At 41.4% G+C, this 15,876-nt stretch overlaps 1 protein-coding gene across 1 annotated transcript in view; it reads left to right on the top strand.

The window, feature by feature from the left end:
- Positions 1-15,876, top strand: part of fam135b (family with sequence similarity 135 member B) — a 423,599-nt gene that overhangs the window by 110,063 nt on the left and 297,660 nt on the right. Inside the window, exon 2 of the mRNA XM_033019952.1 lies at positions 5,045-5,140. Coding sequence (XP_032875843.1) covers positions 5,064-5,140 — 77 coding nt within the window. The 5' untranslated portion in view covers positions 5,045-5,063. The remainder of the gene's footprint in view (positions 1-5,044; positions 5,141-15,876) is intronic.

Raw genomic sequence — 15,876 nt, forward strand, 5'->3', positions numbered from 1 at the left:
AAATTAGAAAACAAGAACATTTAGAATTTGGGGATAAACCCCATAAACTTTTGGCACGCCAACTGAAAAACGGGAAAAAGATCATGCAATTTTAAAGATTAAATCAGATAGAGGGGAATTATTAACAATACCTAATGATATCAATAAAAAATTTGCTCAATTTTACAAGAATTTATACACATCAAAAACGCTAATAGACAATAATAAAGTTTCAGAATTTCTGGACAATTGTAACCTTCCAAAACTAGAACTGAAGGAACAAGAGGAACTGGGAGCACAAATTACATCTAAGGAAATAGAAGACACAATAAACACACTTAAGAATGGAAAAACACCAGGTCCAGACGGCTTCAGTAATGAATTTTATAAATGTTTTTACGACATAGTTACACCACGTCTACAGAAAATGTATACATACGCTTTTAAAGCACAAATCTTACCTGAAACACTAGCAGAATCAACGATCACATTAATACTTAAAAAAGATAAAGATGTAGAAGAACCAGGCTCATATAGAGCTATTGCTTTGTTAAATACGGATCAAAAAATATTAGCGAAAACACTAGCTAGAAGACTAAGTCAATATGTTAGTAAATTAATAAATGAGGATCAAACGGGATTTATACCTAATAGACATTCATTTAATAACCTGAGATGTCTGCTTAACATAATGCACTCTCACAAACCTCAAGAACAAGAGTTATCTATCATTTCATTGGACGCAGAAAAAGCGTTTGATCAAGTAGAATGGGATTATATGATTAAAGTATTGCAAAAATTTCAAATGGGAGAGAACTTCATCGCATGGATAAAATTATTATATAACAAACCCACGGCTAGAATATTAACATAATATACTATCTACGAAATTCCAATTATCAAGGGGCAATAGACAAGGATGTTCATTATCACCGCTGTTATTTGCTCTGGTAATTGAACCCTTAGCTGAAAAAATCAGAACACACCCGGATATTTACGGTTATAATACAAAATATTAAAATAACATAATATCTTTATATGCAGATGATGTACTACTGTATATCACAAAACCCCAAATCAGTATACCAAACATATTAAATCTAATTGAGGACTTTGGATCTTTCTCAGGATACAGAATAAACTGGAACAAAAGTGAAATTATGTCGATAAAACCGAAAGACTCAACACATCTCTTGAAATTCCCCTTTAAAATAGCCACAGAAAAATTCAAATATTTGGGAATTGAAATTACTAGAAACTATCACGCTATGTTTAATGCCAATTATAGTCCCTTACTTAAGAAACTAAATAATCTAATCAAATTCTGGAAAACGCTCCCGATGTCTTTAATAGGTCGAATAAATGCTATAAAAATTATCTTTTTAACCACAAATCCTATATTTATTTCAATCAATACCTATATATCCTCCAAAAAAGTTTTTCAAAAAACTAGACTCAGACATTACAAATTTTGTATGGGATTATAAATCCCACAGAATACAAAGAGCACACCTTTGTAAACCAAAAGAGATGGGTGCTCTAACGCTCCCTAACTTTATGTACAATAATTGGGCAGTAAATATTAAAAATATGATTCACCTGCTGGACAACTCTGCCCAGCAGGTGGACCGGATTGTAATGGAGAGAGGACTGCTCGCCGTGCAGTACAGGAGCGACTCTCCTCTCACCAATGAATCTGAATAACAAAAATTACAATAAAAATCCAATGATACATAATACAATTAGAACTTGGAAACAAATAAAACAGAATCTAAAATTAAGAAATCTTTTAATGCCAATAGTCAATAATCCGTTGTTTAAACCTTCAATTATAGATAAATCATTTACACAATGGGAAAGAATGGGAATCAAAATGCTCGGAGACTTGTATGAATTGGGAAAATTATTATCATTTCAACAATTACAACTGAAATATAATTTGAAAAATAATCAATATTTTAAATATCTTCAAATCCGTGACTATCTGAAAAAATACACAAAAGACTATCATAACATGCCCCCAGACTTATTGGATGAAGCCATGAAGACAAAGGCTGAATCAGCAAATCTAATATCATACTTATACAACATTATTTTAAATATAGAAATACCTACAACCGATGGTATTAGAAGAGACTGGGAACAAGAACTAGCTATAAAAATTTCAAAAGATAGCTGGGATAAACACTTACTATATGTGCATAAATGCTCGATCAACGTACGACATACTCTAATTCAATTCAAAACATTACATAGACTATATTATTCAAAAACTAAAATAAATAAACTTTTCCCCAATGTCTCCCCCAATTGTGATAAATGTCAGTCACAAGAAGCTACCATAGCGCACTCATTTGTTTTTTGTATAAAAATCCAAAAATTCTGGAACTAAATATTTGAAATCTTCACAAAATTAATTAAAATAAAACTTGTGCCAAAAGCAGAATGGATCATTTTTGGAATATTGGGAAGGTAACCCCGAACTAAACGTGGTTCAAAAGAACTTACTTAATTACGGGTTAATAATGGGAAAAAAGCTTATACTCAAATTCTGGAAAAACGCTCCAATACCAACAATAAAAATGTGGATTTCAAACATGTTCGAAACATTACACCTGGAAGAGATGAGACTCCTCCTAGCAGGCAAAGCAGACCACTTCCAAAAGACGTGGTCTGCATTTATGGAACTATTACAAGCATAAGGTGCAATAGTAATTTAAAAAATAAATGATACCAGGATCTGGTAACGGGGGGTAAAAAAAAAAACGGTTGGTATATCCTTTTTTGCGGAGTTTTGTGTTATAATAGAGCGATTGTTTCTACTTTTTTTTCTTTTCTTTCAAGGGTCTATTTCCTTTCTTTACTTCCTTCTCTAACTTCATCCCTAAGGGGCTTTCTTTTCCCAACACTTTCCTGCACCTTCACGACTCTTGCTCACTTTCCTTACTTCTTTTATTACTACTTTTTTTAAAGCTCGAAAAACGAAGTGGTACAACAAATGTAATAAGATATATGTGATGTGTATTACTGTAATTTACTGTACTTCTAATTAAAAAAAATAAAATAAAAAAATAAAATAAAATAAAAAAGAGATGAGCAAATAATATCAGCCATGCAAAGGACATCCTAAGCCTTTAAATTAATAAATGGAAAAAAAAATGTCCTTGTTTCTATTTGTCTCAAAGTAGGCAGAGAGAACTTTAGGCCCATTCTTAGTCACGTGTGTGACAAAAAAGAAAAGAAAAATTGTGGCATACTCTTCTAATTCTGAAAGCATTACAGGTATATTGTTTTGTACTGTACATATAATTCTTTTTTTTTTTTTTTAAGTTTATCGTGAAAATTTAACGTTATGCTGACTATATTTGTTTAGGGTCAGAGGTCAAACATGACTAGTCACATGTGTGATCTCACACGGAAGCATTTTTTTCATAACTCAGTTTTATCTTACAAACTGAATTAAAAATGTTTTAGAATGTTCATATCTTTAGCAGACATGCATTATTGTTCTGTAGGTAGGAAAATAGCAATGAATAAGATTAATCTCTAACAATAATTATTTTATGTATGTGATGCCATCTGCTCACGTGTGTGACATTTTGGTTCACTTTTCAAAGAATGGCTCCTTTAGCTCTGAGCAGTATCCATAATGATGCAGTGAGTATAACATTCCTTGGACATTCAGATTGTTCCGCTTATGTTTATACAAAATACGCAGTCATTCTTTTCTGAAAAGAATACGACAAACATAATAATGTGGAAGTAAAAAGGGGAAGCCCGTATACTTTTTGTGAACAACATCTTGCAAGTTGCTATTAGTATTGATTTAAGCAATTGTGGGGGTTTTTTTGCCAGCTCGGTGTCCAAAAATTACTTAAATGTTGAAAAAAAAACCACTGCAGATGTTGAAAATCTGAAACAACAACAGAAAATAAAGGAAAATCACAGCCAGTCATGCATCCATGAAAAGAGAAACAGACTTTTTCTTTCCACAAGTGCTGTCTGACCTGGTGAATTTTCTCAGCATTTTCTTTGTTTCAGTTGTGCAATGTTTGTTTAAATCAAATTTGGATTTTCGGCACTATATTTCAGAAAATGAGTATTAACTTTAGAGGACTCTTAATGTGGTTCAACTTAGATTCACAGAACTATTCATGTGCGTAATGTAATACAATTTGTTCCGTATCAGGCGCATAGACCTGATAATGTATCATTGGCCATCTTCAATGGCCAAGAATATCCAGTTGCTAGTTCTAGAATATGAAAGGTTACTCATTTGTAAAGAACTGTACAGTGAACGCATTGTGACTTCAAAGGGGATGAAAAAAAGCTGTTTAACTTAGCCTAATTTATTTAAAATCGATGGCTTGACTGTGTACCCAATTCAATCAATGGAAGTTGGATGGCAAAAGAAAGAAAGCACAGTGGCGTGTTACAAAGAAACAAAAACAGATACACACAATGACCAATAAAAAAGGAGTGGGTGATCATAGAATCATACTGCATAGAACCTGTCTCTTACTGCCTACCTCATCCATGCTAACCTTGTGGCCTATCTATGCTAATCTCATTTCACCGCATTTGGCCATATCTCTCCAAACTTTTCCTATCCAATACATATCCAAATGACTTTTAAATGTAATGGATTCTGTCTCTACCACCTTTGTGACCACTCATGTTTACCATCCTCTGTGTGGTGAAACCGCTCCCTTGCATCTCCTGTAATATACTCCCCTCTCGCCTTCAAACTTGCCCTCCAGCTCTAAACACCCTGTCCTCAGAAAAAGATTTGGACTATCTATCCTTTCTATGCCTTTTTATAATTTTATAAACCTCTATAAGGTCATCCTTTAGCACCTTATGTTTCAGTGAGAATAAACTCAACATCCAATCTCTCCTATAACTACAGTCTACCATTCCGTGCAACATCCTGATGAAGTTAGGAATACCTTAATCATTTTTTAATGCACACTTTGAACTTTGAATCACTGAACTTTGAATCACTGATGCAATTCGGTATTATTCATTGGTTTCTTTAATTGTTCATTGGTTTCTTTGTTTCCAGGTGATGCGCTGGATAGATCATGTCTGAGGTACAAGCAACTGTTGAGTTCTCAGTTGAGCTGCACAAATTCTACAATGTGGACCTTTTTCAAAGAGGGTGAGATTCTGTACTTTGTTTAGGAATGCTTGTTTAGTATTAAATTTGCAAGTACTGAAGGAACTTATTTTATTTTCTGATGTGTTTATTTAAAAACCCTTAAAATATATTTGGGCAGGTACATGGACTGGAAACATTTAGAGGAATATGGGTCAAACGCTGATAAATGGGACTTTTTGGATGGGGGATCTTGCCTAACATGGGTGAGTTGGGCAAAAAGGGCTTGTTTCTGTGCTGTATGACTACTCGATGACACTATTTTCAAAATTAGGTAGGTGAAATAACTAGGTTTTAATGCGGGTCTTAAATAAGTAGAAATAGATTGTGCGAAGTCTAAACGACAGTGGAGTGAAGTCTGTGTGGAATACTTAGCTTAAATTTAAGATGGGTTCATTTCTTCAAAGTAATACAACGCATTTCCTGGAGGCTAGGGTGCAGACAGATTTTGAGTGGGCGAGCTTTGGAACAGTTGTGTTTGGACAGAACACATGCACTTAAAGTTTTTATTAACAGATGGTGTGAAGTAGGGTTTGGAGATAGCTAGCGTTATGGATGAGTAGTTAATTGTGTTAATGACAGAGCAAATGGAAGCTTGGAAGTTCAACCTGGGATCAGGTAGAATGCCAGGATAAAATAAAAATAAAATACTCAGCAGATCAGGCAGTATCTTCAGAAAGGAATATGGTTAACAGTTCAAACCTGATAAAGGGATCTGGACTTTAAGTGATAACTGTTTCCAAAGATACTTCCTGAGTGCTGAGTGTTTCCAGCATGTTCTCCTTTTATTTCTGATGAAAGAATTTATGATGTGGTGAGACAATTATTTTTTTCCGCAGTGATTGGGAGAAAAAACCCCACAAGCATTCTACCTAATTTTGGTAAAGGAGGCAAGGTATTTGGGGAGGAGGTCAGTGTTAAAGATTGCAGACAGTTCTAAATGGATGAGAGGGGATTGGACATCACAATTAAGGTTTAAGTGGGTGCTGTTTATGACTTTGGTTTGGGTGCATCAGAGCTGACAACAAAGACGAGAACATGTTTGAGATGCTTCAACCATGGAGTTGTACCAAAATGGGCCACAATTGATCAATGACATTGAAGAGGGAATGCATTTTTTTAATAAGGCAACAGTTTGCAAGAGTAGAGAGATCAAATGTATGTGCAGGGGCAATTTAGACATATTTGAAAGGGGATATATCAGAGAGCAATCTTCAATTTAAACACAAAATTCCAATGTGATCAATGACTTGCCCTACATGAATAGTCAACGTGTCCATCAATGTAACCATCATATACTTTGTAGTATACCATCATATATACCATCATATATCTTAAGGTAGTACCGTGGCAAACATATATCGACTATTTTAGTTTAGTTTAGAGATTCAGCATGGAAACAGATCCTTCGGCCCACCAAATTCACGCTGGCCAACAAACACCCGTAAACTAGTTCTATCCTACACCCAGGGACAATTTACAGAAGCCAATCAACCTATACATCTGCGCGTCTTTGGAATGTGGGTGGAAACCGGAGCACCCGGAAAAAATCCACACAGTCACAGGAGAATGTTTGACTCCGTACAGACAGCACCCATAGTGAGAATCAAACCCATGTCTCTGGCGATGTAAGGCTGCAACACTACCACTGCGCGCGCCACTGTGCCGCTCTTATCTTGACTTTTGATAGAGTCAAGGTATTGTGGTAAAACTGGCCAGTGAACATCAAAGTGAAAACACTCCCATTCTTTGAATAATACAAAGGATTACAAAACAAATTGAAATTGTACAAAGGAAGATAGTAGTTGTGATTGTTTATCATTCCAACCCCGGACATCACTCTTGGATTCAGGCTCAGCCATCTTAAGCTGCTTCATCAATTACCTTCCTTCCATCAGAAAGTTAGAAGTGTGCATGTTTTCATTTGCAATTCCTCAGTAAATGAAGTAGCCCATGCCTTCACACAGCAAAATTTAGACAACCACACGGCATGGGCTGATAAGTGGCAAGTAACATTCGTGCCTTCAAAGCGCCAGGCAATGATTGTGTCTCAGAGGGCTATCCTTGACATTTAATGGCAATCCCATTGCTAAGACCTTACTGTCAATATTCTGTGGATTATTATTGACTAGAAACTAGACGGCGTCAACCACACAATTTCCATGGTCACACAAGCAAGTCAGAGTATCCAAACCTGACCCCCAAACTTATAAGGGCTTTCCACTATTTACAATGCATAAATTCATGAGCCTATGGAAAATCTATCCATAAGGCCATGTAAGACAACATTGTATTTCTTTCTTTCTGGGAGATGGACTGCATAACTAAAATCAATTTTATGTATTTGCATTATAAATTCCTTATAACCATATAACCATATAACAATTACAGCACGGAAACAGGCCATCTCGGCCCTACAAGTCCGTGCCGAACAACTTTTTTCCCTTAGTCCCACCTGCCTGCACTCATACCATAACCCTCCATTCCCTTCTCATCCATATGCCTATCCAATTTATTTTTAAATGATACCAACGAACCTGCTGCCACCACTTCCACTGGAAGCTCATTCCACACCGCTACCACTCTCTGAGTAAAGAAGTTCCCCCTCATGTTACCCCTAAACTTCTGTCCCTTAATTCTGAAGTCATGTCCTCTTGTTTGAATCTTCCCTATTCTCAAAGGGAAAAGCTTGATCACATCAACTCTGTCATAACATAATTCCTATATCGGCACTACAAATAGAATGTATTACATCTTCATAAAAGTGATAATGCTGTGCAGAGGTGCAATGGTAGAAATGCTGCCGTACAGCAACAGAAACCCTGATTCGATCCTGACTATGGATGCTGTCTGTACAGAGTTTGTACATTCTCATGTGACCATATGGGCTTTCCTCCCACACTCCAATGACAGCGGATTTGTAGGTTAATTGCCTTCTGTAAATTGTCTCTCGTGTGTGTAGGAAAGAACTAGTGTATGTGTGATGACAGGTTGGCATGGACTCGGTGGCCAAAAGGCCAGTTTCCCTGCTGTATCTCTAAAACTAGATTAAAACTAGCGACAAACTGGTGAATTTACAACCCAGGAAAAATCCATATTTGGATATTATGAACTGAAATTTTCCAACTGCCCATTTCAATGAATGCATAGCATCTTAGCTCCTGAATCAGATAATCATGATCCATGTCTAAGTCCAGAGCCTTAGTTGAAGACCTTAGTTGAAGGTCAGCGCAGTACTTTGGGAGTTTTGCATTGACAGATGAGAAATAAGAACATAACTCAATGCATTTTTGCATGTTGACAGGCATATATATTTATAGATCCTATGACTATTTGAGGAAGGTAATGGGAGTTCTTCTACCAGATGTTTCAAGTCCATCTAACATCAGCAAATTATTTGTTTTAATTCTGTGCACGGATGTGTCGATGTGTTTCCACACACAAGAGTGTGCACTTCAAAAGTAATTTATCAGCTGTGCAACGCTTTAAGATGATCTGTGCACTCAGTGATTATTAATGTTGGTTCTTTCTTTTATATCTAGAAGCCCTAAAATAAATAAGTGAAAGTATGTTTTAATCAATTCTCAGAAGTTTAGTTTGATTTTTTTCTCCCAGGCCAACTGTACACTGTAATCACAGGCTAAGTTGCATTTCCTATGAACACTGTTTCACCTTGTGAATGTTCAGCCGCGTGTGAAGCAAAATTCTGTTAAAGTGAAATTGGAAGGAATGTGTATATTTTATCCAAAAATGGAAATAGTTATCAGCAGCACATTGAGTTCATTTAGTGAGTAACAAAGCCATGAGTGACTCAGCTTCTGCTGTTGGTTTACTGAGCAAAATGAGTGGATGATGTCAGAATCACTAAGGGCCATGGTTCTTTTAAACTTGCATGATTGAAATGCACGGTGTGTGAGATGTTCCTTTCCTTGGCTGAAGTGCATGCAAATGATCAGGTTTACTCAACCAATAACTTGTTCATGGTCGAATGCATCTCCCCTTCAGTGGCAGTTTTTCGTTTCAGAGTATGTTTGTTGGGAAGTTCATTGTCATTGAGAAGGTGGTAGTGAGCTGACACCTATAAACAGCTGAGTTTGTTCTAATGAATGTGCTGCCACAATACCTTGGGGAAGGGTCCAGGATATAGATCCAGTTATAGTAAAATATGGATTATACTTCCTAGTTAACTTGGAAGGGGATTTACAAGTGGGATTGATCAGATGCTCCTGCTGTTCATGTTCTTGTTAGTGATGTAGACCAAGGGTTTTCCAAAGGTGCGTTTGGTGTCATCCTTCCAGACTGATAAAGGATCTTTAACCTGAAATGTTTACTCTGTTTCACTTCTCACCGATGCAGAGCTTGCTGAGAAGTTCCAGCATTTCCTCTTTTTTTAATTTTAGAATTTTAGCATTTGCAGCATTTTATGTTTATTTCTCAAATTGGTTTGACCTCTTCTACAATACAATACAATACAATACCTTTTATTATCATTTGAACCTCACATGAGGTTCAAACGAAATTTGGTTTCTGCAGCCATACAAAAAAAGAACCAAGACACACACCAACACAATTCAATTCACATAAACATCCATCACAGTGATTCCTCCTCAATGTGATGGAAGGCAAAACTTAAACATATCTCTCCCCTGCACTCCCCTCTCCCCCCCATGTCAGAGTCAAAGACAGAGTCAAAGCCCCCGGCGGGCGATGTTAAATGTCCCGCAGCCATTAAAGCCACGCCGGGCGATGCAAGGCCACGCACCGGGTCTTGGTGTTGGAGCCCCGGCGGGCTCTTGGTGTTGGAGCCCCGGGCGGGCGCTCACAAAGTCCCGCGGCCATTCCAAGCCGCGCGGGGCGATGCTGTAAGGCCCCGCTCCAGGTAAACTTCAACCCCGCAACTCGGGCGGGAGAAGTCGCCGTTGCGAAGCCCCGAAAAGCGGTCTCCCACCAGGGACCCGCGGGCTCCCGGCATTACCGTCCACAGACCTGTGGTAGGAGCTTCCGAAACTCCGGGTGTCGGGTCACAGCAGCGCTCCACCACAGCTCCACCCGCTCCGGACTCGGCCAGCTCCGTGATGGTGAGTAAATCCGCAGCTCCGCGACTGGAGCCCCAGGTCATTCCTGTTGGAGGCCGCTCCACGTTGCAGCCCCAACGACAACGGAGACCCGACAAAGAAAAGGTCGGGTCTCCCGCGCAGGGGAAAGACCTTAAAGTTCCCCCACCCCACCCCACCCCACCCCCACACACATACCCCGACAAAAAAAACAATAAAAACTACATAGAACAAGACAGAAAACAATAAAAAGACAGACGGACTGCAGAGGCCGCTGCTGACAAGAGTCGCGCTGCCCACAAGTAGATGGATAGGATAAATGCAGAGTATTTTGAGAAATAAACATAAAATACTGCAAATGCTAAAATTCTAAAATTAAAAAAAGAGGAAATGCTGGAACTTCTCAGCAAGCTCTGCATCGGTGAGAAGTTAAACAGAGTAAACATTTCAGGTTAAAGATCCTTCATCATTATCGGAAGTGGCGGCGCTGGTGAACGGTTGCGGCTCGCCTGCAGTCCGTTTGTCTTTACTTTTTTGTGTTGTTTTTTTTCGTTTTGTCTAGTTAAGTTTTTGGTTTTTAGGTTGTGTTTATGTGGGGGGTTGAAACGGGGCTTGCTGTCTCTCCCTTCGGGGGAATGCGACTTTGTCGTATCCCCCTTCTCTGCCTCTGTCTGCGCTGAGGCCCAATGGCGGAGCTGGCGACCTCGAGACTCCGGAGGCAGCCAGTCAGGACTTGCCCTGGGCTCGCTCCCGTGAGGGCGGCCCAGCTCGGGGCTGGAACGGCGCTCCCGTGAGGAGCTGTGACGCTCCCGTGAGGGCGGCCTGGCGCGGGGCTGAGACTCTCCCGTGCGGGGCTGTGGCGCTCCCGTCGGAGCGGCCCATCCCGAGGGTGGAACGGCACTCCCGTCGGAGCGGCCCAGCTCGAGGAAGGAACGGCACTCCCGTCGGAGCGACCCAGCCCGAGGGAGGAACGGCACTCCCGTCGGAACGGCCCAGCTCGAGGGTGGAACGGCACTCCCGCCGGAACGGCCCAGCTCGAGGGAGGAACGGCACTCACGTCGGAGCGGCCCAGCCCGAGGGTGGAACGGCACTCCCGTCGGAGCGGCCCAGCTCGAGGAAGGAACGGCACTCCCGTCGGAGCGGCCCAGCCCGAGGGAGGAACGGCACTCCCGTCAGAACGGCCCAGCTCGAGGGAGGAATGGCGCTCCCGTCGGAGCGGCCTCGCTCGAGGGTGGAACGGCGCTCACGTGAGGGCGATCCGGCTCGGGGCTGGAATGGTGCTATGGTGGCTGGGACGGCGTTCTGGCGGCTATGTCCTGAGTCCTGGGTTCAGCCGCGGGCCGGCGGCTGCGTCCGCTGGACTGGAGGGCGGCAGCTTCGACCACCCCGGGCCGCGGTGTTTGAGCCGGCCCGTTTGCGGGGTTCGGTGAGCCGCGGGACTGTTTGTGCCATCGCCCGGTGGGGAATCGCCTCAGCGCAGAGGGAGAAGAGGAGGGAAGAGACTGCAGCCCTAAGATTTTTGCCTCCACCACAGTGAGGAGGTGCTTGGAGGATACACTGTGGTGGATGTTAATTTGTGTTTATTGGTGTTTATTATTGTATGATTGCATGTATGACTGCAGGCATGAAATTTCGTTCAGACCGTAAGGTCTGAATGACAATAAAGGTATTCAATTCATTGATCAGTGTAGAGGAATCAAAATCTAAGACGTAGGTTTACATTTTTACACAAAGGGTGGTAGGTGCATGGAACAAGCTGCCAGAGGAGTTAGTTGAGGCAGGTTATATTGCAATGTTTAAGAACCATTTAGACAGGTACATGGATAGGATAGGTTTAGAGAGACATGGGCCAAAAGCAGGCAAAGGGGACTAGTGTAGATGGGCATGTTGGTCATCATGGGAATGTTAGGCCAAAGTACCTGTTTCCAAGCTGTGTAAATCTATGTTATACTGTAGCACTACTAATTCTATCTTTGACACAGATACTGAAAGTATAAATGGGTGGTTCATGGTCGGCATGGATTCAAAGGATTGAAGGACCTATTTCTATGTTGCATCTCTCTATGATGGAGCAAATTCAGCCGAAGCACTCGGACAGAAAGTGAGCACTCAACAAAGCCTCAAGATTGGTTCAAACTTATGGAGATCATTCATGCTCAGTCTGCATATTCACCATGTTAAATGTCAACCCAAATAAAGGAGATATTCTCTTTTACTTTTTACCCCACCAACCTTTGCATCCTCTGGCATTTCCAGCACCTATGTGATCCCACCACCAGTCACACCTCCGCATCTCCACCCCTTTCTGCCCTCCACAGAGACTGCTCCCTCCGCAGTTCTTTGGTTCACTCATTTCTTCCCACCCAAACCACCTTGTCCCTGGATACGTTACCCTTCTACCGCAGCAGATGCAACACCTGATCCTATATCTTCTCACTCACCCCCATCCAGGGACCCGAACAGTCCTTTATGGTGAGACAGTGGTGCACATGCACTCCGCGAAACTAATTTACTGGCGTACCCGATGTGGCCTCCTGAACATCGGTGAGATCAAGCAAATACTCTGCGTCTGTTTTGCTGAACACTTGCGGTAGTGCTTGTGAGAATAACAGTAACTAACCATTTCAACTCTCTTTCCCATTCACATACTGACCTTTCTGTTCTGGGCCTCCTCCATTGTCAGAGTGAGGCCACACGCAAACTGGCAGAACAACACCAAGTATTCCGCTTGGGCAGCTTACATCCCAACCGTATGAACATTGACCCGAACTTTAGGTAACTGGTAAAAAAAACTGGTAAAAAATACCCTCCCCTCTCCTGAGTCCCGGCTGACCTTGCACTTATCTCTCCACTTCCCTCCCCTCTACCAACATTCCTTCCCATAGCTACACAATTCCCACATCGTCAATCTTCCAGCTTCACAATTCTCAACTCTCCAAACCTTTTGTCGCAAACCATGTGTTTGTTTATCTCTGGCCTTTGTCCAACTTTCCTATCAAAAGCTCCCCTCTCCTGTGTACATCTATGACCTGCCAAGCTTTTTTGCCCTTCCACTCTTCTAGCTTTCTTTCACCCCCTCACCTCTGCAATCAGTCTAAAGAAGCACCAACTCTCCATGTTCTCCAAGGATGCTGCCTGACCCGCTTAGTTACTCCAGCATTTTGTGTCTTTCCTTGGTAAATGAGCATCTGCAGTTGCTTGGCTCTATAATAGAGATATTCTGCTGGTCACAAGAGGCCAGCAGAAAATGTCCTTTGAATGATTTGGCATATGATCGCTGATGCAGTGATACATGCCCTCCATAATGTTTGGGACAAAGACCCATCATTTATTTATTTGCCTCCGTTTGTAATAGAAAAAAATTACATGTAGTTAAAGTGCACATTGTCAGATTTTAATAAAGGCCATTTTTATACATTTTGGTTTCACCATGTATAAATTACAGCAGTGTTTATACATAGTCCCCCCATTTCAGGGCGCCGTAATGTATGGGACACAGCAATGTCATGTAAATGAAAGTAGTCATTTTTAATATTTAGTTGCATACCCTTTGCATGCAATGACTGCTTGAAGTCTGCGATTCATGGACATCACCATTTGCCGGGTGTCTTCTCTGGTGATGCTCTGCCAGGCCTGTATTGCAGCCATCTTTAGCTTATGCTTGTATTGGGGGATAGTCCGCTTCAGTTTTCTCTTCAGCATATAAAATACCTGCTCAATTAGGTTCAGATCAGTTGATTGACTTTGCCACGCAAGAATTGATAATTTTTTAGCTTTGGAAAAACTCCTTTGTTGCTTTAGCAATATGTTTGGAGAACCAGTGGATGTGGTGTATCTGGACTTCCAGAAGGCTTTCGACAAGGTCCCACATAAGAGATTAGTTTACAAACTTAAAGCACACGGCATTGAGGGTTCAGTATTGATGTGGATAGAGAACTGGCTGGCAAACAGGAAGCAAAGAGTAGGAGTAAACGGGTCCTTTTCACAATGGCAGGCAGTGACTAGTGAGGTACCGCAAGGCTCAGTGCTGGGACCCCAGCTATTTACAATATATATTAATGATCTGGATGAGGGAATTGAAGGCAATATCTCCAAGTTTGCGGATGACACTAAGCTGGGGGGCAATGTTAGCTGTGAGGAGGATGCTAGGAGACTGCAAGGTGACTTGGATAGGCTGGGTGAGTGGGCAAATGTTTGGCAGATGCAGTATAATGTGGATAAATGTGAGGTTATCCATTTTGGTGGCAAAAACAGGAAAGCAGACTATTATCTAAATGGTGGCCGACTAGGAAAAGGGGAGATGCAGTGAGACCTGGGTGTCATGGTACACCAGTCATTGAAAGTGGGCATGCAGGTGCAGCAGGCAGTGAAGAAAGCGAATGGTATGTTAGCTTTCATAGCAAAAGGATTTGAGTATAGGAGCAGGGAGGTTCTACTGCAGTTGTACAGGGTCTTGGTGAGACCACACCTGGAGTATTGCGTACAGTTTTGGTCTCCAAATCTGAGGAAGGACATTATTGCCATAGAGGGAGTGCAGAGAAGGTTCACCAGACTGATTCCTGGGATGTCAGGACTGTCTTATGAAGAAAGACTGGATAGACTTGGTTTATACTCTCTAGAATTTAGGAGATTGAGAGGGGATCTTATAGAAACTTACAAAATTCTTAAGGGGTTGGACAGGCTAGATGCAGGAAGATTGCTCCCGATGTTGGGGAAGTCCAGGACAAGGGGTCACAGCTTAAGGATAAGGGGGAAATCCTTTAAAACCGAGATGAGAAGAACTTTTTTCACACAGAGAGTGGTGAATCTCTGGAACTCCCTGCCACAGAGGGTAGTCGAGGCCAGTTCATTGGCTATATTTAAGAGGGAGTTAGATGTGGCCCTGGTGGCTAAGGGGATCAGAGGGTATGGAGAGAAGGCAGGTACGGGATACTGAGTTGGATGATCAGCCATGATCATATTGAATGGCGGTGCAGGCTCGAAGGGCCGAATGGCCTACTCCTGCACCTAATTTCTATGTTTCTATGTTTGGGATCATTGTCTTGCTGTTATATGAATGATGCTATATAATGAGTTTGGAGGCATTTGTTTAAACTTCAGCAGAAAGAATGTGTCTATCCACTTCAGAATTCATTATGCTACACCCATCAGCAGTTGTATCATTAATGAAGATAAGCGAGCCAATACCTTCAGCAGCCATACATGCCCAGTCCATAACACCCCCACCACCATGTTTCACAGATGAGGTGAAGTGCTTTGGATCTTGGGCAGTTCCTTCGCTCCTCCATACTTTGCTCTGGCCATCACTCTGGTATAAGTTAATCTTCGTCTCATCTGTCCACAAGACCTTTTTCCAGAATTGCGGTTGCTCTTTTAAGTACTTCTTGGCAAACTGTAACTAGACCATCCTATTTTTGCAGCTAACCAGTGGTTTGCATCTTGCAGTGTAACCTCTGTTTTTCTGTTCATTTTGAAGTCTTCTGCGGACAATGGTCATTGACAAATCCACACCTGAAGAGTTTTGCTGATCGTCGGACAGGTGTTTGGATTGTTCTTTATTATAGAGAGAATTCCTCTGTCATCAGCTGTGGTGGACTTCCTTGACCTGCCAGGGGAGGGGGAGAGAGAGAGAGAGAGAGAGAGAGAGAGAGAGAGAGAGAGAGAGAGAGAGAGAGTCAGGGCTGG

The sequence above is a fragment of the Amblyraja radiata genome, chromosome 4, assembly GCF_010909765.2.
Source record: "Amblyraja radiata isolate CabotCenter1 chromosome 4, sAmbRad1.1.pri, whole genome shotgun sequence".
In the NCBI taxonomy this organism is placed as follows: Eukaryota; Metazoa; Chordata; class Chondrichthyes; order Rajiformes; family Rajidae; genus Amblyraja; species Amblyraja radiata.